Here is a 21,057-nt window from a genome sequence, read left to right as displayed (position 1 = left end):
ACTGACTCAGAGAAACCCCGCTTTGATAGAATCAAGCATTCAATCTCCAAGCAGTCAGTTGCAGAGAAATTAGATTTGGATGCTTGAATGGACTTTGAATCAGAAGGTCCTGTCTCAATGGCAGAGACCATGGTGGAAGGGATGACATGTCCACCAGGTCTGCATACCAAGTCCTGCATGGCCACACAGGCGCTATCAAAATTACTGATGCTCTCTCCTGTTTGATTCTGGCAATCAGACGTGGAAGGAGAGGGAAAGGTGGAAACACATAAGCCAGGTTGAACGACCAGGGTACTGCTAGAGCATCTATCAGTACAGCCTGAGGATCCCTTGACCTGGAGCCGTAACGAGGAAGTTTGGCATTCTGACGAGACACCATCAGATCCAACTCTGGTGTGCCCCATAGCCGAACCAGCTGAGCAAACACCTCCGGATGGAGTTCCCACTCCCCTGGATGAAAAGTCTGACGACTTAGAAAATCTGCCTCCCAGTTCTCTACACCTGGGATATAGATCGCTGACAGATGGCAAGAGTGAGCCTCTGCCCATTGGATTATCCTTGAGACCTCTATCATCGCTAAGGAACTCTTTGTTCCGCCCTGATGATTGATATAAGCCACAGTCGTGATGTTGTCCGACTGAAACCTGATGAATCTGTCGAAGCTAGCTGAGGCCATGCCTGGAGAGCATTGAATATCGCTCTTAATTCCAGAATATTTATTGGTAGGAGAGCCTCCTCCCGAGTCCACAAACCCTGAGCTTTCAGCGAATTCCAGACTGCACCCCAGCCCAGAAGACTGTCGTCTGTCGTCACTATAACCCATTCTGGCCTGCGGAAACACATTCCCTGGGACAGATGATCCTGTGACAACCACCAAAGAAGAGAGTCTCTGGTCTCTTGATCCAGATTTATCTGAGGAGATATATCCACATAATCCCCATTCCACTGATTGAGCATGCATAGTTGCAGTGGTCTGAGAGGCAAGCGAGCAAACGGAACTATGTCCATTGCTGCTACCATTAGTCCGATTACCTCCATACACTGAGCCACTGACGGCCGAGGAATGGAATGAAGAGCTCGGCAGGTGGACAAAATCTTTGATTTTCTGACCTCCGTCAGAAATATTTTCATGTCCACCGAGTCTATCAGAGTCCCTAGAAATGAAACTCTTGTGAGGGGGGAAAGAGAAATCTTTTTTACGTTCACTTTCCACCCGTGAGACCTTAGAAATGCCAACACTAAGTCCGTGTGAGACTTGGCTAGTTGGAAGTACGACGCTTGAATTAGAATGTTGTCTAGATAAGGCGCCACTGGTATGCCCCGTGGCCTTAGAACCACCAGAAGGGACCCTAGCATCTTTGTGAAGATTAGCGGCGCCATGGCCAACCCGAAAGGAAGAGCCACAAACTGATAATGCTTGTCCAGAAAGGCGAACCTGAGGAACTGGTGATGATCTTTGTGGATAGGAATGTGCAGATACACATCCTTTAAGACCACGGTGGTCATATATTGACCCTCCTGGATCAATGGTAAGATAGTCCAAATGGTCTCCATCTTGAAAGATGGAACTCTTAGGAATTGGTTTAGGATCTTGAGATCCAGAATTGGTCTGAAGGTTCCCTCCTTTTTGGGAACTATAAACAGATTGTAGTAGAACCCCTGCCCCTGTTCTGCTTTTGGAACTGGGCAGATCACTCCCATGGTAAAAAGGTCTTCTACACAGTGTAAGAACGCCTCTCTTTTTATCGGGTTTACAGACAATTGAGAAAGATGGAACCTCCCCCTTGGAGGGGAATCCTTGAAATTTAGAAGGTATCCCTGGGTTACAATTTCTACTGCCCAGGAATCCTGAACGTCTCTTGCCCAGGCCTGAGCAAAGAGAGAGAGTCTGCCCCCTACTAGATCCGGTCCCGGATCGGGGGCTACCCCTTCATGCTGACTTAGTGGCAAGCAGCAGGCTTTTTGGCCTGTTTACCCTTGTTCCAAGCCTGATTAGGTCTCCAGGTTGGCTTGGATTGAGTAAAGTTCCCCTCTTGCTTTGCAGCAGGGGAAGAGGTAGAGGGACCACTCTTGAAGTTTCGAAAGGAACGAAAATTATTTTGTTTGGTCCTTATCTTATTTGACTTATCCTGAGGGAGGGTATGACCCTTCCCTCCAGTAATGTCTGAAATGATCTCTTTCAATGCAGGCCGAATAGGGTCTTACCTTTGAAAGGGATGGACAAAAGCTTAGATTTAGATGACACATCAGCTGACCAGGACATAAGCCATAACGCTCTAAGCGCTAAAATGGCAAAACCTGAATTCTTAGCCGCTAATTTAGCAAGATGAAAAGCGGCGTCTGTAATAAAAGAATTAGCCAACTTAAGAGCCTTAATTCTGTCCAAAATATCATATAGTAGGGTCTCCATCTGAAGAGCCTCTTCTAGAGCCTCAAACCAAAAGGCAGCTGCAGTGGTTACAGGAACAATGCATGCTATAGGTTGAAGAAGAAAACCTTGATGAACAAAAATTTTCTTTAGGAGACCCTCTAATTTTTTATCCATAGGATCAATGAAAGCACAACTGTCTTCAATAGGTATAGTTGTACGCTTAGCCAGGGTAGAAATAGCTCCCTCCACCTTAGGGACCGTCTGCCATGAGTCCTTTATGGTGTCAGAAATGGGAAACATTTTCTTAAAAACAGGAGGGGGAGAGAACAGAATACCTGGTTTATCCCACTCCTTAGTGACAATGTCCGAAATCCTCTTAGGGACCGGAAACACAGTGTAAACAGGAACCTCTAAATATTTGTCCATTTTACACAATTTCTCTGGAACTACAATAGGGTCACAATCATCCAGAGTAGCTAAAACCTCAATAAGTGGAGGTGCTCTAGCTTAAATTTAAATGCCGTCATATCTGAATCTGTCTGAGAGAACATCTTTCCTGAATCAGAAATCTCTCCCTCAGACAGCAAATCCCTCATCCCTTCAGAACATTGTGAGTGAATATTGGATACGGCTACTAAAGCGTCAGAAGGCTCAGCATTTGTTCTTAACCCAGAGCTACTGGGCTTCCCTTGCAACCCAGGCAGCTTAGATAAAACCTCTGTGAGGGTAGTATTCATAACTGAAGCCATATCTTGCAAGGTGAAAGAATTAGACGCACTAGAAGTACTCGGCGTCGCTTGTGCGGGCGTTACTGGTTGTGACACTTGGGGAGAACTAGATGGCAAAACCTGATTTCCTTCTGTCTGAGAATCATCTAATGCCAAACATTTATAAGTCAAAATATGCTGTTTGCAATTTATAGACATATCAATACAAGTGGGACACATTCTAAGAGGGGGTTCCACAATGGCTTCTAAACAAATTGAACAATGAGTTTCCTCAGTGTCAGACATGTTTAACAGACTAGTAATAAAGCAAGCAAGCTTGGAAAACACTTTATTTAATGAAAAAAAAACACCATTTGCAAAAACAGTACTGTGCCTTTAAGAGAAAAAAAGGCATACACAAACTGCAAAACAGGTTAAATTTGCTTCAATTTTTCTGAAATTTTAACAGTGTAGCCACTAAGCTTTAGAAGGATTGCACCACAAGTTAATGAGCAATAAACCCCCAAATGAAAAAAACGGATTGAAATATGTCTAAAACTGGTTAAAACCCCTTAAAGCACCTTGCCACAGCTCTGCTGTGGCCCTACCTGCCCTTAGGAAGCGATAATATGGGGTATAAAGCTTCAATTAGTCCCTCAGAAGACTATCAGGACCTCAGGAGAAGTTGCTTGCTGTTTGTAAATGTAGGCCCCGCCCACCTCACTCGATGTTGCTGGGGCCTACACAAAACTAACAAACCCTGCCTGAAAGCCATGTGGGTTATAAACAACCCCAAAGAACCCTCAAGCAAATGTCCCATAAAACAGAAAACGTTACTCCCAGACACAAAAACGTTTGTCCCAAATTCACATAAACTGAGAGTGCCCACAAAAAATTAACCCTTTATGCAAGCTAGTAAAAACCTCTGATAACACTAGGATTACTGCTTACCCTTCCCTTAATGGGGACACTGTCAGCCTTTCTGAGTTAACAGTCTCTGCAGAAAATATGACTGAACATACCTCATTGCTGTATAGCAAGAAACCGTTCCTCACATTGAAGTTTTCCTGTACTCCTCAGCTTCTGTGGGAACAGCAGTGGACCTTAGTTACAAATGCTAAGATCATCATCCTCCAGGCAGAAATCTTCATCTATGTCATGCCTGAGAGTAAATAGTACAACACCGGTACCATTTAAAAATAACAAACACTTGATTGAAGATAAAATAAAACTAACAGTTTAACACCTCTTCTCTACTCTTCCTGCTTAGAGCCAGCAAAGAGAATGACTGGGGGGTGGAGTTAAGGGGGGAGCTATATTGACAGCTCTGCTGTGGTGCTCTCTTTGCTACTTCCTGTCAGGAAGGACAATATCCCACAAGTTAGGATGAATCCGTGGACTCGGTACATCATGCAAAAGAAATTCTGTACACACTGAGTGTTGGAGAACAAAATTTAAATACATACACCTGCCCCATTGCCCCTTGAACCTACCTTTTCCTTCATCTTCTCTATCTTCTTGACAGAGCTTCGCCTTTGAGGCCGGTCTTCATGACGAAGTGCGTTGGAGACTAGTTCTGAGGTTTTGCTGAACTGCTTCTCTTCCTGCTTCTCGGCATCCTTCAATTTATTCTCTGCACTGCTGCTCTCGGCATGGTACATGTGGTATGTCTTCATGACCTGTACACAAGGTATACACTAAACGCAGGCTGAGGAAGGGGTGAGTCATGAATCTAACAGTGAGGGGGATGAGTGAAGCATGAAAGAGGCTACAGTGTGACAGTATGATGAAGAGGTCTCAGTGTGGGTATAATGAAGAGGTCTCAATGTGAGGGTATGATGGAGAGGTCACAGTGGAAGGGTATGATGGAGAGGTCAAACAGTGTGACGGCATGATGGAGAGGTCACAGTGTGAGGGTATGATGGTGAGGCTGCAGTGTGAGGTTATGGTGGTGAGGCTCCAGCGTGAGGGTATGATGGAGAGGCTGCAGTGGGAAGGTATATGGTGAAGCTACAGAGTGAGGGTATGATGGTGAGAATGCAGCGGGAGGTTATGATGATGAGGCTGCAGTGTGAGGGTATGATGGTGAGGCTGCAGTGTGAAGGTATGATGGTGAGACTGTAGTGTGAGGTTATGGTGGTGAGGCTGCAGCGTGAGGGTATGATGGTGAGACTGCAGCGTGAGGGTATGATGATGAGGCCCCAGTGTGAGGGTATGATGGTGAGGCTGCAGCGTGAGGGTATGATGATGAGGCTGCAGTGAGAGGGTATATGGTGAGGCTGCAGTGGGAAGGTATATGGTGAGGCTGCAGTGGGTGGGTATGATGGTGAGGCTGCAGTGGGTGGGTATGATGGTGAGGCTGCAGTGTGAGGGTATGAGGGTGAGGCTGCAGTGTGAGGGTATGAGGGTGAGGCTGCAGTGTGAGGGTATGATGGTGAGGCTGCAGTGGGAGGGTATATGGTGAGACTGCAGTAGGAAGGTATATGGTGAGGCTGCAGTGGGAGGGTATATGGTGAGGCTGCAGTGGGAAGGTATATGGTGAAGCTGCAGTGGGAAGGTATATTGTGAAGCTGCTGTGGGAGGGTATATGGTGAGGCTGCAGTGGGAAGGTATATGGTGAGGCTGCAGTGGGAAGGTATATGGTGAGGATGCAGTGGGAAGGTATATGGTGAGGATGCAGTGGGAAGGTATATGGTGAGGATGCAGTGGGAAGGTATACAGTGAGGCTGCAGTGGGAAGGTATATGGTGAGGCTGCAGTGGGAGGGTATATGGTGAGGCTGCAGTGGTAAGGTATATGGTGATTCTGCAGTGGGAAGGTATATGGTGAGGCTGCAGTGGGAAGGTATACGGTGAGGCTGCAGTGTGAGGGTATGAGGGTGAGGCTGCAGTGTGAGGGTATGATGGTGAGGCTGCAGTGGGAGGGTATATGGTGAGGCTGCAGTGGGAGGGTATATGGTGAGGCTGCAGTGGGAGGGTATATGGTGAGGCTGCAGTGGGAGGGTATATGGTGAGGCTGCAGTGGGAGTGAATATGGTGAGGCTGCAGTGGGAAGGTATATGGTGAGGCTGCAGTGGGAATTTATATAGTGAGGATGCAGTGGGAAGGTATACAGTGAGGCTGCAGTGGGAAGGTATACGGTGAGGCTGCAGTGGGAAGGTATGATGGTGACACTGCAGTGTGAGGGTACAATGAGCATCAGGAGTGTGAAGCTTGTAATCTAGCCTTACCGTATACAGTTCATTAGTGACCTTCGCCAACTCTTCATGCATTTGTAACCCAATCTCCTTACTCTGTAATAAATAGAGTGACAGAACGGACATGCACTATCAGGAAAAGGCTTACACACAGACACACAATAAAAAGTAACACAAATTTACAAAATAAAGAAAAGCTCAGTGATACACTCTCAATCAGCATACGCCCAAACACATAAGTTACAGCTTCAGGGTAAACAAAGAATTGGAAGGGACTAAGAAACAGAGACAACAACTTACAGCACAAAATAACTAAAAGCAGAACAAACATAAACAGTGGGATATTTTTTCTAAAAACTAGATAAAGAGCTAGATAGAAGCTGACATGAGATTGTGGATCTGGCAACAGTCTTCTCTTTCTGACATAACGGTACATTAACCACATATCTGCTGAGACATTCCCACCCCTGTGCTGAGCTGTTTTTGAGTTTTTAGATGCTGCTCACATTTAATATTTACTGTAGGCCATTTTTCAGTGAGAAACTCACACATATAATACATTTCTTTTTTTAGCTGAGACAGCAGATTCAACCTATACCATTATTTTATATATATATCATGGCCTGTGAGAAAATGCCACCAATAAGTAAGCGTAACCCAGGTTCTGAACCAAAAATCGGCCAGCTACTTAGCTTACATTCCTGCTTTTTCAAATAAAGATACCAAGAGAACGAAAAAAATGGATAATAGGAGTTAATTAGAAAGTTGCTTAAAAACAGAATTTATGTTTACCTGATAAATTTCTTTCTCCAACGGTGTGTCCGGTCCACGGCGTCATCCTTACTTGTGGGATATTCTCTTCCCCAACAGGAAATGGCAAAGAGCCCAGCAAAGCTGGTCACATGATCCCTCCTAGGCTCCGCCTACCCCAGTCATTCGACCGACGTTAAGGAGGAATATTTGCATAGGAGAAACCATATGGTACCGTGGTGACTGTAGTTAAAGAAAATAAAATATCAGACCTGATTAAAAAAACCAGGGCGGGCCGTGGACCGGACACACCGTTGGAGAAAGAAATTTATCAGGTAAACATAAATTCTGTTTTCTCCAACATAGGTGTGTCCGGTCCACGGCGTCATCCTTACTTGTGGGAACCAATACCAAAGCTTTAGGACACGGATGAAGGGAGGGAGCAAATCAGGTCACCTAAGTGGAAGGCACCACGGCTTGCAAAACCTTTCTCCCAAAAATAGCCTCAGAAGAAGCAAAAGTATCAAACTTGTAAAATTTGGTAAAAGTGTGCAGTGAAGACCAAGTCGCTGCCCTACATATCTGATCAACAGAAGCCTCGTTCTTGAAGGCCCATGTGGAAGCCACAGCCCTAGTGGAATGAGCTGTGATTCTTTCGGGAGGCTGCCGTCCGGCAGTCTCGTAAGCCAATCTGATGATGCTTTTAATCCAAAAAGAGAGAGAGGTAGAAGTTGCTTTTTGACCTCTCCTTTTACCTGAATAAACAACAAACAAGGAAGATGTTTGTCTAAAATCCTTTGTAGCATCTAAATAGAATTTTAGAGCGCGAACAACATCCAAATTGTGCAACAAACGTTCCTTCTTTGAAACTGGTTTTGGACACAGAGAAGGTACGATAATCTCCTGGTTAATGTTTTTGTTAGAAACAACTTTTGGAAGAAAACCAGGTTTAGTACGTAAAACCACCTTATCTGCATGGAACACCAGATAAGGAGGAGAACACTGCAGAGCAGATAATTCTGAGACTCTTCTAGCAGAAGAAATCGCAACTAAAAACAAAACTTTCCAAGATAATAACTTAATATCAACGGAATGTAAGGGTTCAAACGGAACCCCCTGAAGAACTGAAAGAACTAAATTGAGACTCCAAGGAGGAGTCAAAGGTTTGTAAACAGGCTTGATTCTAACCAGAGCCTGAACAAAGGCTTGAACATCTGGCACAGCTGCCAGCTTTTTGTGAAGTAATACCGACAAGGCAGAAATCTGTCCCTTCAGGGAACTTGCAGATAATCCTTTTTCCAATCCTTCTTGAAGGAAGGATAGAATCCTAGGAATCTTAACCTTGTCCCAAGGGAATCCTTTAGATTCACACCAACAGATATATTTTTTCCAAATTTTGTGGTAAATCTTTCTAGTCACAGGCTTTCTGGCCTGAACAAGAGTATCGATCACAGAATCTGAGAATCCTCGCTTCGATAAAATCAAGCGTTCAATCTCCAAGCAGTCAGCTGGAGTGAAACCAGATTCGGATGTTCGAACGGACCCTGAACAAGAAGGTCTCGTCTCAAAGGTAGCTTCCAAGGTGGAGCCGATGACATATTCACCAGATCTGCATACCAAGTCCTGCGTGGCCACGCAGGAGCTATCAAGATCACCGACGCCCTCTCCTGCTTGATCCTGGCTATCAGCCTGGGGATGAGAGGAAATGGCGGGAACACATAAGCTAGTTTGAAGGTCCAAGGTGCTACTAGTGCATCCACTAGAGTCGCCTTGGGATCCCTGGATCTGGCCCCGTAGCAAGGAACTTTGAAGTTCTGACGAGAGGCCATCAGATCCATGTCTGGAATGCCCCACAGGTGAGTGACTTGGGCAAAGATTTCCGGATGGAGTTCCCACTCCCCCGGATGTAATGTCTGACGACTCAGAAAATCCGCTTCCCAATTTTCCACTCCTGGGATGTGGATAGCAGACAGGTGGCAGGAGTGAGACTCCGCCCAAAGAATAATTTTGGTTACTTCTTCCATCGCTAGGGAACTCCTTGTTCCCCCCTGATGGTTGATGTACGCAACAGTCGTCATGTTGTCTGATTGAAACCGTATGAACCTGGTCCTCGCAAGCTGGGGCCAGGCCTGGAGCGCATTGAATATCGCTCTCAGTTCCAGAATATTTATCGGTAGAAGAGATTCTTCCCGAGACCAAAGACCCTGAGCTTTCAGGGATCCCCAGACCGCGCCCCAGCCTATCAGACTGGCGTCGGTCGTGACAATGACCCACTCTGGTCTGTGGAACATCATCCCTTGAGACAGATTGTCCAGGGACAGCCACCAACGGAGTGAGTCTCTGGTCCTCTGATTTACTTGTATCTTCGGAGACAAGTCTGTATAGTCCCCATTCCACTGACTGAGCATGCACAGTTGTAATGGTCTTAGATGAATGCGCGCAAAAGGAACTATGTCCATCGCCGCCACCATCAACCCGATCACTTCCATGCACTGAGCTATGGAAGGAAGAGGAACGGAATGAAGTATCCGACAAGAGTCCAGAAGCTTTGTTTTTCTGGCCTCTGTTAGAAAGATCCTCATTTCTAAGGAGTCTATAATTGTTCCCAAGAAGGGAACCCTTGTTGACGGGGATAGAGAACTCTTTTCCACGTTCACTTTCCAGCCGTGAGATCTGAGAAAGGCCAGGACAATGTCCGTGTGAGCCTTTGCTTGAGGAAGGGACGACGCTTGAATCAGAATGTCGTCCAGGTAAGGTACTACTGCAATGCCCCTTGGTCTTAGCACCGCTAGAAGGGACCCTAGTACCTTTGTGAAAATCCTTGGAGCAGTGGCTAATCCGAAAGGAAGCGCCACGAACTGGTAATGTTTGTCCAGGAATGCAAACCTTAGGAACCGATGATGTTCCTTGTGGATAGGAATATGTAGATACGCATCCTTTAAATCCACCGTGGTCATAAATTGACCTTCCTGGATGGAAGGAAGGATAGTTCGAATGGTTTCCATCTTGAACGATGGGACCTTGAGAAATTTGTTTAAGATCTTGAGATCTAGGATTGGTCTGAACGTTCCCTCTTTTTTGGGAACTATAAACAGATTGGAGTAGAACCCCATCCCTTGTTCTCTTAATGGAACAGGATGAATCACTCCCATTTTTAACAGGTCTTCTACACAATGTAAGAACGCCTGTCTTTTTATGTGGTCTGAAGACAACTGCGACTTGTGGAATCTCCCCCTTGGGGGAAGTCCCTTGAATTCCAGAAGATAACCCTGGGAGACTATTTCTAGCGCCCAGGGATCCAGAACATCTCTTGCCCAAGCCTGAGCGAAGAGAGAGAGTCTGCCCCCCACCAGATCCGGTCCCGGATCGGGGGCCAATATTTCATGCTGTCTTGGTAACAGTGGCAGGTTTCTTGGCCTGCTTTCCCTTGTTCCAGCCTTGCATTGGTCTCCAAGCTGGCTTGGCCTGAGAAGTATTACCCTCTTGCTTAGAGGACGTAACACCTTGGGCTGGTCCGTTTTTACGAAAGGGACGAAAATTAGGTCTATTTTTTGCCTTGAAGGGCCGATCCTGAGGAAGGGCGTGGCCCTTACCCCCAGTGATATCAGAGATAATCTCTTTCAAGTCAGGACCAAACAGCGTTTTCCCCTTGAAAGGAATGTTTAGTAGCTTGTTCTTGGAAGACGCATCAGCCGACCAAGATTTCAACCAAAGCGCTCTGCGCGCCACAATAGCAAACCCAGAGTTCTTAGCCGCTAACTTAGCCAATTGCAAAGAGGCGTCTAGAGTGAAAGAATTAGCCAATTTGAGAGCATTGATTCTGTCCATAATCTCCTCATAAGGAGGAGAGTCACTATCGAGCACCTTAAGCAGTTCATCAAACCAGAAATATGCGGCTGTAGTGACAGGGACAATGCATGAAATGGGTTGTAGAAGGTAACCCTGCTGAACAAACATCTTTTTAAGCAAACCTTCTAATTTTTTATCCATAGGATCTTTGAAAGCACAACTATCCTCTATGGGAATAGTGGTGCGTTTGTTTAAAGTAGAAACCGCTCCCTCGACCTTGGGGACTGACTGCCATAAGTCCTTTCTGGGGTCGACCATAGGAAACAATTTTTTAAATATGGGGGGAGGGACGAAAGGAATACCGGGCCTTTCCCATTCTTTATTAACAATGTCCGCCACCCGCTTGGGTATAGGAAAAGCTTCTGGGAGCCCCGGCACCTCTAGGAACTTGTCCATTTTACATAGTTTCTCTGGGATGACTAAATTTTCACAATCATCCAGAGTGGATAATACCTCCTTAAGCAAAATGCGGAGATGTTCCAATTTAAATTTAAATGTAATCACATCAGATTCAGCCTGCTGAGAAATGTTCCCTAAATCAGTAATTTCTCCCTCAGACAAAACCTCCCTGGCCCCCTCAGATTGGGTTAGGGGCCCTTCAGAGATATTAATATCAGCGTCGTCATGCTCTTCAGTAACTAAAACAGAGCAGCCACGCTTACGCTGACAAGGGTTCATTTTGGCTAAAATGTTTTTGACAGAATTATCCATTACAGCCGTTAATTGTTGCATAGTAAGGAGAATTGGCGCGCTAGATGTACTAGGGGCCTCCTGAGTGGGCAAGACTCGTGTAGACGAAGGAGGGAATGATGCAGTACCATGCTTACTCCCCTCACTTGAGGAATCATCTTGGGCATCATTGTCATTATCACATAAATCACATTTATTTAAATGAATAGGAATTCTGGCTTCCCCACATTCAGAACACAGTCTATCTGGTAGTTCAGACATGTTAAACAGGCATAAACTTGATCAGAAAGTACAAAAAACGTTTTAAAATAAAACCGTTACTGTCACTTTAAATTTTAAACTGAACACATTTTATTACTGCAATTGCGAAAAAACATGAAGGAATTGTTCAAAATTCACCAAATTTTCACCACAGCGTCTTAAAGCCTTGAAAATATTGCACACCAATTTTGGAAGCTTTAACCCTTAAAATAACGGAACCGGAGCCGTTTTAAGCTTTAAACCCCTTTACAGTCCCTGGTATCTGCTTTGCTGAGACCCAACCAAACCCAAAGGGGAATACGATACCAAATGACGCCTTCAGAAGTCTTTTATAAGTATCAGAGCTCCTCTCACATGCGACTGCATGCCATGCCTCTCAAAAACAAGTGCGCAACACCGGCGCGAAAATGAGACTCTGCCTATGCTTTGGGAAAGCCCCTAAAGAATAAGGTGTCTAAAACAGTGCCTGCCGATATTATTAAATCAAAATACCCAGAATAAATGATTCCTCAAGGCTAAATAAGTGTTAATATCAATCGATTTAGCCCAAAAAAAGTCTACAGTTTAAATAAGCCCTTGTGAAGCCCTTATTTACAATCGTAATAAACATGGCTTACCGGATCCCATAGGGAAAATGACAGCTTCCAGCATTACATCGTCTTGTTAGAATGTGTCATACCTCAAGCAGCAAGAGACTGCAAACTGTTCCCCCAACTGAAGTTAATTGCTCTCAACAGTCCTGTGTGGAACAGCCATGGATTTTAGTTACGGTTGCTAAAATCATTTTCCTCATACAAACAGAATTCTTCATCTCTTTTCTGTTTCTGAGTAAATAGTACGTACCAGCACTATTTGAAAATAACAAACTCTTGATTGAATAATGAAAAACTACAGTTAAACACTAAAAAACTCTAAGCCATCTCCGTGGAGATGTTGCCTGTACAACGGCAAAGAGAATGACTGGGGTAGGCGGAGCCTAGGAGGGATCATGTGACCAGCTTTGCTGGGCTCTTTGCCATTTCCTGTTGGGGAAGAGAATATCCCACAAGTAAGGATGACGCCGTGGACCGGACACACCTATGTTGGAGAAATTGCTGCTCTATTTGAATCATGAAATAAACAAATTTGAGTTTAGTATCCCTCTAACTAGAGTAAGTGATACAAAATGATATAATCTAACGAATCAGAGAATGTAATCATTGCATTAAATGTCCCTTTAAACAGTTTTAACTTAATATTTTTTAATGAAAAACTATACACTCTATATACTATAAACTCAATATTTTATACACAATAGCATTTCTGGAGATCATTAAACTGCCATTGACAACTGAAATATGTGGACCAGCCGCTCTACTGGGAACCCAGGGGTTAATCTAATACTTACATACTTCACTGCAGTTAAAACTTTGGCTGATACATTTCAGTTTATTTTTCCACTGCTCTCATAAAAGTGTAAGACCCATATCTATTTTAGTATCTAAAACACTTCATTTTAAACCATCCCACAAATATTCCGAATGTGAAATAGGTTAACCACTGTTGCTACTCCTTGTGACCTCCGTGTGTACAGAAAGATCGCTAAAGGGAATTACAATATAAATGTGCCTGCTCCCTAAGGAATTAGCAGACAGCAGAGATGCAGAGAAGCTGTGAAATTCTAAAAAAATAATTGCAAAAGAATATACAGTAAGAACTTAGGGCAAAATTAAAGGGATACTAAACCCAATTTTTTTCTTTAATGATTCAGATAGAGAAAGCAATTTTAAGCAACTATCCAATTTACTCCTATTATCATTTTTTCTTCGTTCTCTTGCTATCTTTATTTTAAAAACATGAATTTAAAGCTTAGGAACCAGCCCATTTTAGAAACAGCACCCTAGATAGTGCTTGTTTATTGGTGGCTAGATTTAGCAAACCAATAAGCAAGCATAACCCAGGTTCTGAACCAAGCTCTTAAGCTTACATTCCTGCTTTTTAAATAAAGATAGCAAGAGAACGAAGAAAATTTGATAATAGGAGTAAATTAGAAAGTTGCTTAAAACTGATGCTCTGCCTGAATCATTAAAGAAAAAAAATGTGTTTAGTGTCCCTTTAAAACAAAACACATGATTTAAAAAAAAATACACTAGATGCTATTTGAGTAATACCCTATGACAAACGCAGCATACTTTGTTCTCGGTATCCTTTGTTGAAAAGCATGCATAGGTATGCTCAGGAGCAGTAAAGCGCTACAGGGAACTAGCAGGTGAATGCAAATATGCCTCGTGTCATTGGCTCACTCGATGTGTTCTGCAATGTCCCAGTAGTGCATTGCTGCTCTGGAACTGACTTTAACCCTTTGCACGTGTTAAACACAGAGTTGTATGTAAAAAATATTGTAACATTAAAATGATCTAAGACAGAGCATTTTCTTTTTGCATTTTCATGTCCCTTTAAAACACACTCAGCTAGATTACGAGTTTTGAGCGCTAAAACAAGCGCTGCTTTGACGTGCTTGTGTACAATTTCCCCATAGACATCAATGGGGAGAGCCGGCAAAAAAAAAACTAACACCTGCGATCACGGAAACAAAAGCTCTGTAACGCAGCCCTATTGATGTCTATGGGTAAAAAGAAAATAATGTTTAAACCTAACACCCTAACATAAACCCCGAGTCTAAACACCCCTAATCTGCCGCCCCCAACATTGCCGCCACCTACATAAAACTATTTACCCCTAATCTGCTGCTCCCGATGTTGCCACCACTATACTAAAGTTATTAACCCTTAAACCTCTGGCCTCCCACATCACTACCACTAAATAAATCCATTAACCCCTAAACCTAACCCTAACGTAACCCTAAGCCTAACCCTAACACCCACTTACTTTAACATAATAAAAATATAGCTAAATTAAATTTACAATTATTAACTAAATAAACCTATTAACCCCTAAACTGCTAGTCCCCCACATTGCAACAAGCTAAATTAAACTATATTAACCCCCCCCCTAACTTTAACATAATAAAAATAGAGCTAAACTAAAGTTACAATTATTAACTAAATAGTACATAATTTAAAACTAAATACTTACTTACCTGTAAAATAAAACCTAAGCTAGCTACAATATAACTAATAGTTACATTGTAGCTATCTTAGGATTTATTTTTATTTCACAGCTAAGTTTGTATTTATTTTTACTAGGTAGACTAGTTAGTAAATAGTTATTAACTATTTACTAACTACCTAGTTAAAATAAATAAAAACTTACCTGTGAAATATAACCTAACCTGCCTTACACTAAAACCTAAAATTACAAAAAAAAATAACTAAATTACATTAACCCCTTAACGACCGAGGACGTGCAGGGTACGTCCTCAAAAAAAAGGCAGTTAACGCCTGAGGACGTACCCTGCACGTCCTCGGTGTGGAAAGCAGCTGGAAGCGATCCTGCTCGCTTCCAGCTGCTTTCCGGTTATTGCAGTGATGCCTCGATATGGAGGCATCCTGCAATAACCTTAAATGGCCATCCGATGCAGAGAGAGCCACTCTGTGGCCCTCTCTGCACCGGACATCGATGGCCGGTATCGTTGGTGGGTGGGAGCGGTCTTGGGAGGCGGGTGGGCGGCCATCGATGCGCCGTGTAATGTGCAGGGGGGCGGGATCGGGGGCGGGAGCGCCGGAGGCGCGCATGTGAGCGCGCGCGTGCATGAGGGGCGGCGGGCGGGCGTGTGCACGGGGCGGGAGCGGGAGGGAACCGCTACACTACAGAAAAAAAAATCTGAAAATAGCTATAATAAAAATGTTCCATAAAGTTTCTAAGTGATCTGCAACTGGTGGGAGGTTGGGGGGGGCTGGGGGACAGCTACACTACAGAAAAGGGGATTTTTTTAAAAAAAAAAGATTCCTTTTTTTACTAAACTGGGTACTGGCAGACAGCTGCCAGTACCCAAGATGGCGCCCGCTAAGGCAGAGGGGGAGGGTTAGAGAGCTGTTTGGTGTGGGATCAGTGAGGTTGGGGGCTAAGGGGGATACTACAAAGCAGCATATGTAAATATGCTTAAAAAAAAACCCTAAAAAACCCCACAAATATACCTTTTATTTTAGTACTGGCAGAGTTTCTGCCAGTACTTAAGATGGCGGGGACAATTGTGGGGTGGGGGAGGGAAGAGAGCTGTTTGGGAGGGATCAGGGGGTCTGATGTTTCAGGTGGGAGGCTGAGCTCTACACTAAAGCTAAAATTAACCCTGCAAGCTCCCTACAAGCTACATAATTAACCCCTTCACTGCTAGCCATAATACACGTGTGATGTGCATCGGCATTTAGTGGCCTTCTAATTAACAAAAAGCAACGCCAAAGCCATATATGTCTGCTATTTCTGAACAAAGGGGATCCCAGAGAAGCATTTACAACCATTTGTGCCATAATTGCACAAGCTGTTTGTAAATGATTTCAGTGAGAAACCTAAAATTGTGAAAAATGTAACGTTTTTTTTTAATTTGACCGCATCTGGCGGTGAAATGGTGGCATGAAATATACCAAAATGGGCCTAGATCAATACTTTGGGTTGTCTACTACACTACACTAAAGCTAAAATTAACCCTAGAAGCTCCCTACATGCTCCCTAATTAACCCCTTCACTGCGGGGCATAATACACGTGTGGTGCGCAGTGGCATTTAGCGCCCTTCTAATTACCAAAAAGCAACAACAAAAGCCATACATGTCTGCTATTTCTGAACAAAGGGGATCCCAGAGAAGAATTTACAACCATTTATGCCATAATTGCACAAGTTGTTTGTAAATAATTTCAGTGAGAAACCTAAAGTTTGTGAACAAAATTGTGAAAAAGTGAACAATTTTTTTATTTGATTGCATTTGGCAGTGAAATGGTGGCATGAAATATACCAAAATGGGCCTAGATAAATACTTTGGGGTGTCTTCTAAAAAAATATATATATACATGTCAAGGGATATTCAGGGATTCCTGAAAGATATTAGTGTTCCAATGTAACTAGCGCTAATTTTGAAAAAAAGGGGTTTGGAAATAGCAAAGTGCTACTTGTACTTATGGCCCTATAACTTGCAAAAAAAGCAAAGAACATGTAAACATTGGGTATTTCTTAACTCAGGACAAAATTTAGAAACTATTTAGCATGGGTGTTTTTTGGTGGTTGTAGATGTGTAACAGATTTCGGGGGTCAAAGTTAGAAAAAGTGTGTTTTTTTCCATTTTTTCCTCATATTATATAATTTTTTTTATAGTTAATTATAAGATATGATGAAAATAATGGTATCTTTAGAAAGTCCACTTAATGGCGAGAAAAACGGTATATAATATGTGTGGGTACAGTAAATGAGTAAGAGGAGAATTACAGCTAAACACAAACACTGCAGAAATGTAAAAATAGCCTTGGTCCCAAACGGACAGAAAATGGAAAAGTGCTGCGGTCATTAAGGGGTTAAAACCCCCCCACTAAATTACAAAAAATAAGAAACAAGTTATCAAAAATAAAAAAAGAATTACACCTAATTTAATGACCCTATCAAAATAAAAAAGCCCCCCCAAAATAAAAAAACCCTAGCCTACAATAAACTACCAATGGCCCTTAAAGGGGCCTTTTGTGGGTAATTGCCCCAAAGAAATCAGCTCTTTTAGCTGTAAAAAAAAAATACAAACACCCCCCAACAGTAAAACCCACCACCTCCACAACCAACCCCCCAAATAAAATAACTATCTAAAAAAAACTAAGCTCCCCATTGCCCTGAAAAGGGCATTTGTATGGGCATTGCCCTTAAAAGGGCATTTAGCTCTTTTACATGCTCAGACCCAAAACTAAAAATAAAACTCACCCAAAAAAACCTAACACTAACCCCTGACGATCCACTTACAGTTCTTGAAGTCCCGCTTGAAGGATCCATCCAGCCGGCGAAGTCATCATCCATGCGGCAAGAAGTCTCCATCCAGACGGCCTCTTCGATCTTCATCCAGCCGGCGCGGAGCAAGTCCATCCTGAAGACATCCGGCGCGGAGCATTCTCTTCATACGGTCTCCGCCATACACTGGAACTTCAATGCAAGTGACGTCATCCAAGATGGCGTCCCTTGCATTCCTATTGGCTGAAAGATTTCAATCAGCCAATAGGATCAGAGCTGCTAAAATCCTATTGGCTGTTCCAATCAGAGAATAGAGAGCTCAATCCTAGCAGCATTTTAAAAGTGCGGTACTGACGTTGCGTGACTAAAAGGTGTGCGGTACACCTATACTGACAAGACTTGTAATAGCAGCGTTAGGGAAAAAGCAGCGTTATGGGCCATAACGCTGCTTTTTCACTCATAACGCAAAACTCAAAATATGACAGTTATTTAGCAATGCAAAAGATTTGTATAAAATATATTTTTAAATTTTGCTGCAGTCCAAAGAGATAACCCATGAAAATCATTGTTTATAGTATGCAGTATATACATATACATACATACACTTACCAGCCACTTTATTAGGTACACCTTGCTAGTACTGGGTTGGACCCCCTTTTGCCTTCAGAACTGCCTTAATTCTTTGTGGCATAGATTCAACAAGGTGTTGGAAACATTCCTCAGAGATTTTGGTCCATATTGACATGATAGCATCAAGCAGTTGCTGCAGATTTGTCTTCTGCACATCCATGATGCGAATCTCCCGTTCCACCACTTCCCAAAGGTGCTCTATTGTATTGAGATCTGGTGACTGTAGAGGCCATTGGAGTACAGTGAACTCATTGCCATGTTCAAAAAACCAGTTTGAGATAATTTGAGCTTTGTGACATGGTGCAATATCCTGCTGGAAGTAGCCATTAGAAGATGGTTACACTGTAGTCATAAAGGGATGGACATGGTCAGCAACAATACATTTAAACAATGCTCAAATGGTACTAAGGGGCCCAAAGTGTGCCAAGAAAATATCCCCCACACCCTTACACCACCAGCCTGAACTGTTGATACAAGGCAGGATGGATCCATTTTTTTATGTTGTTTACGCCAAATTTTGACCCTACCATCTGAATGATGCAGCTGAAATTGAGACTCATCAGACCAGGCAACATTTTTTCAATCTTCTATTGTCCAATTTTGGTGAGCCTGTGCGAATTGTAGCTTCAGTTTCCTATTCTTAGCTAACAGGAGTGGCACCCAGTGTGGTCATCTGCTGCTGTAGCCCATCTGCTTCAAGGTTTGACGTGTTGTGCCTTCATAGATAGTATTCATTTTAGTATTGCATACCTTGGTTGTAACGAGTGGTTATTTGCGTTACTGTTGCCTTTCTATCATCTCGATCCAATCTGCCCATTCTCCTCAGACCTCTGACATTAACAAGTCATTATTGGCCACACAACTGCCGCTCTCTTTTTCGGACCATTCTCTTTAAACCCTATAGATGGTTGTGATTGAAAATCCCAGAAGATCAGCAGTTTTTTTAAAAACTCAGACCAGTCTGTCTGCTACCAACAACCATGCCACGTTCAAAGTCACTTAAATCCCCTTTTTTCTTAATTCTGATGCTCTGTTTGAAATTCAGTAAGTCATCATCACCACGTCTAGATACCTAAATGCATTGAGTTGCTGTCATGTGATTGGCTGATTAGCAATTTGTGTTACCAAGCAATTTAACAGGTGTACCTAATAAAGTGGCTGGTGAGTGTATGCATATATATTATTTAGTTTACTTAGTGTACTTCTCATTTTGCTTTCTATATAGTCAAGAGTCTTCGGTTTTCAGTCTGGGCCCCCACCTTTGCATTGTTCATGTAATTATAAATTATTGGAAACAATTACTTCAGACAAATATCTTACCTTCTTAAAGAGCCGGATGACATCATCACTGATGTGCGACAACCTCAGGATGACGTTGTTCAGGAAGATGTCATTCAGAGTGGCATGATCCTTACTCTCACGTCGTGTCTGGGACAGAATCAGATACCAACAATTCACTGGGGACAGGAGATGCTGATCCTTCCTAAAGAGACATGATGGATCAATGGGGACCCTAAACTGGGAGGGTTATAAGGAGCAATAGGAGGAGTTATGTGGTGTAATATAAGGAGTTATACAGAGGTTATATGGAAAAGAGGAAACAGTAAAAGGAGCTATAAGGAGAAGTTACTTGGTGTAGGGAGAGGTCATATGGACCAATGAGAGGGTTATAAGGAGTGGTCCTATGGACCAATGAGGGGGTTATAATGAGAGGTCATATGGACCAATAAGAGAGATATAAGAAGTGGTCATATGGACCAATGAGAGGGTTATAGGAAGAGATTATAAGGACCAATCAGAGGATTATAAAGAAAAGTCATATGGATCAATGAGGGGGTTATAAGGAGAAGTCATATGGACCAATGAGAGGGTTATAAGGAGAGGTCATATGGACCAATGAGAGGGTTATAAGGAGAGATCATATGGACCAATGAGAGGGTTATAAGGAGAGGTCATATGGACCAATGAGTGGGTTATAAGGAGAGGTCATATGGACCAATAAGAGGGTTATAAGGAGAGGTCATATGGACCAATAAGAGCGTTATAAAGAGAGGATGTGTGGAACAATAGAATTAGTTATAGGAAGAGGTCATATTGAGGAATTGGTTGAGTTATTTAAAGGGCTTATGAAACAATGAAACACATCTCTGCGTGGTAGTGAACTTTCCATCTGTGTATAATACTCAACATCCATCCTGGAAGAGGGGAAAGTGTCTCCTTATTCACCTCCACCCTGACTGCAGGGGATATGGAATTCTCATGCACACAGCATTCATAATAAATATGTTAAAGGGACATGAAACAGTTTTTTTTTTCTTTAATGATTGAGATAAAGCTTGCAGTTTTAAAATATTTTACAATTCCCCTCTCATATTCTGAGTAGTACTAGCAACTCTTACTTGAAGTGCTGTTGCTCCCGGGTACTGCGGACTTTGGAGGAAAATCTCTCTGCCAGCTTGTCAAGGCTGCGTGAGTATTCCAGCTCAATCTCTGCCTTCCTGCGGAAGAATTCCTGCAGATCCTGGAGTAAGGCCAGGCGAGCCTCAGACTGCTGCTCCAAGCACTTAAACTGCTCCACCAGCTGGCAACGAATCTCTGCAGGGGACGAGACACAGGATTATCAGCTGGACCACATCACTAACTCGCAGCAAAGTCATCTAGTGCTAAAGCACATTTAGTATTTTGTCAAATTGTTAAAAGGAACAGTTTAGTCAAAAGCAACTTTCTAATGTACTCCTATTATCAATTT

At 43.1% G+C, this 21,057-nt stretch overlaps 1 protein-coding gene across 2 annotated transcripts in view; it reads right to left on the bottom strand.

Moving 5' to 3' along the window:
- The window catches only part of SRGAP3 (SLIT-ROBO Rho GTPase activating protein 3), a 206,987-nt gene that overhangs the window by 58,765 nt on the left and 127,165 nt on the right, over window positions 1-21,057 (bottom strand). For both annotated transcript variants that reach the window (XM_053720777.1, XM_053720778.1), the window contains exons 2-5: window positions 20,708-20,903; window positions 19,629-19,791; window positions 6,307-6,369; window positions 4,572-4,757 (exon numbers count right to left, since the gene is read on the bottom strand). In XM_053720777.1, coding sequence (XP_053576752.1) covers window positions 4,572-4,757; window positions 6,307-6,369; window positions 19,629-19,791; window positions 20,708-20,903 — 608 coding nt within the window. The remainder of the gene's footprint in view (window positions 1-4,571; window positions 4,758-6,306; window positions 6,370-19,628; window positions 19,792-20,707; window positions 20,904-21,057) is intronic.

The sequence above is a fragment of the Bombina bombina genome, chromosome 7, assembly GCF_027579735.1.
Source record: "Bombina bombina isolate aBomBom1 chromosome 7, aBomBom1.pri, whole genome shotgun sequence".
Classification (NCBI taxonomy): Eukaryota; Metazoa; Chordata; class Amphibia; order Anura; family Bombinatoridae; genus Bombina; species Bombina bombina.
The sequence above is the reverse complement of the archived record's forward strand: the minus strand, read 5'-3'. Positions and strand labels throughout refer to the sequence as shown.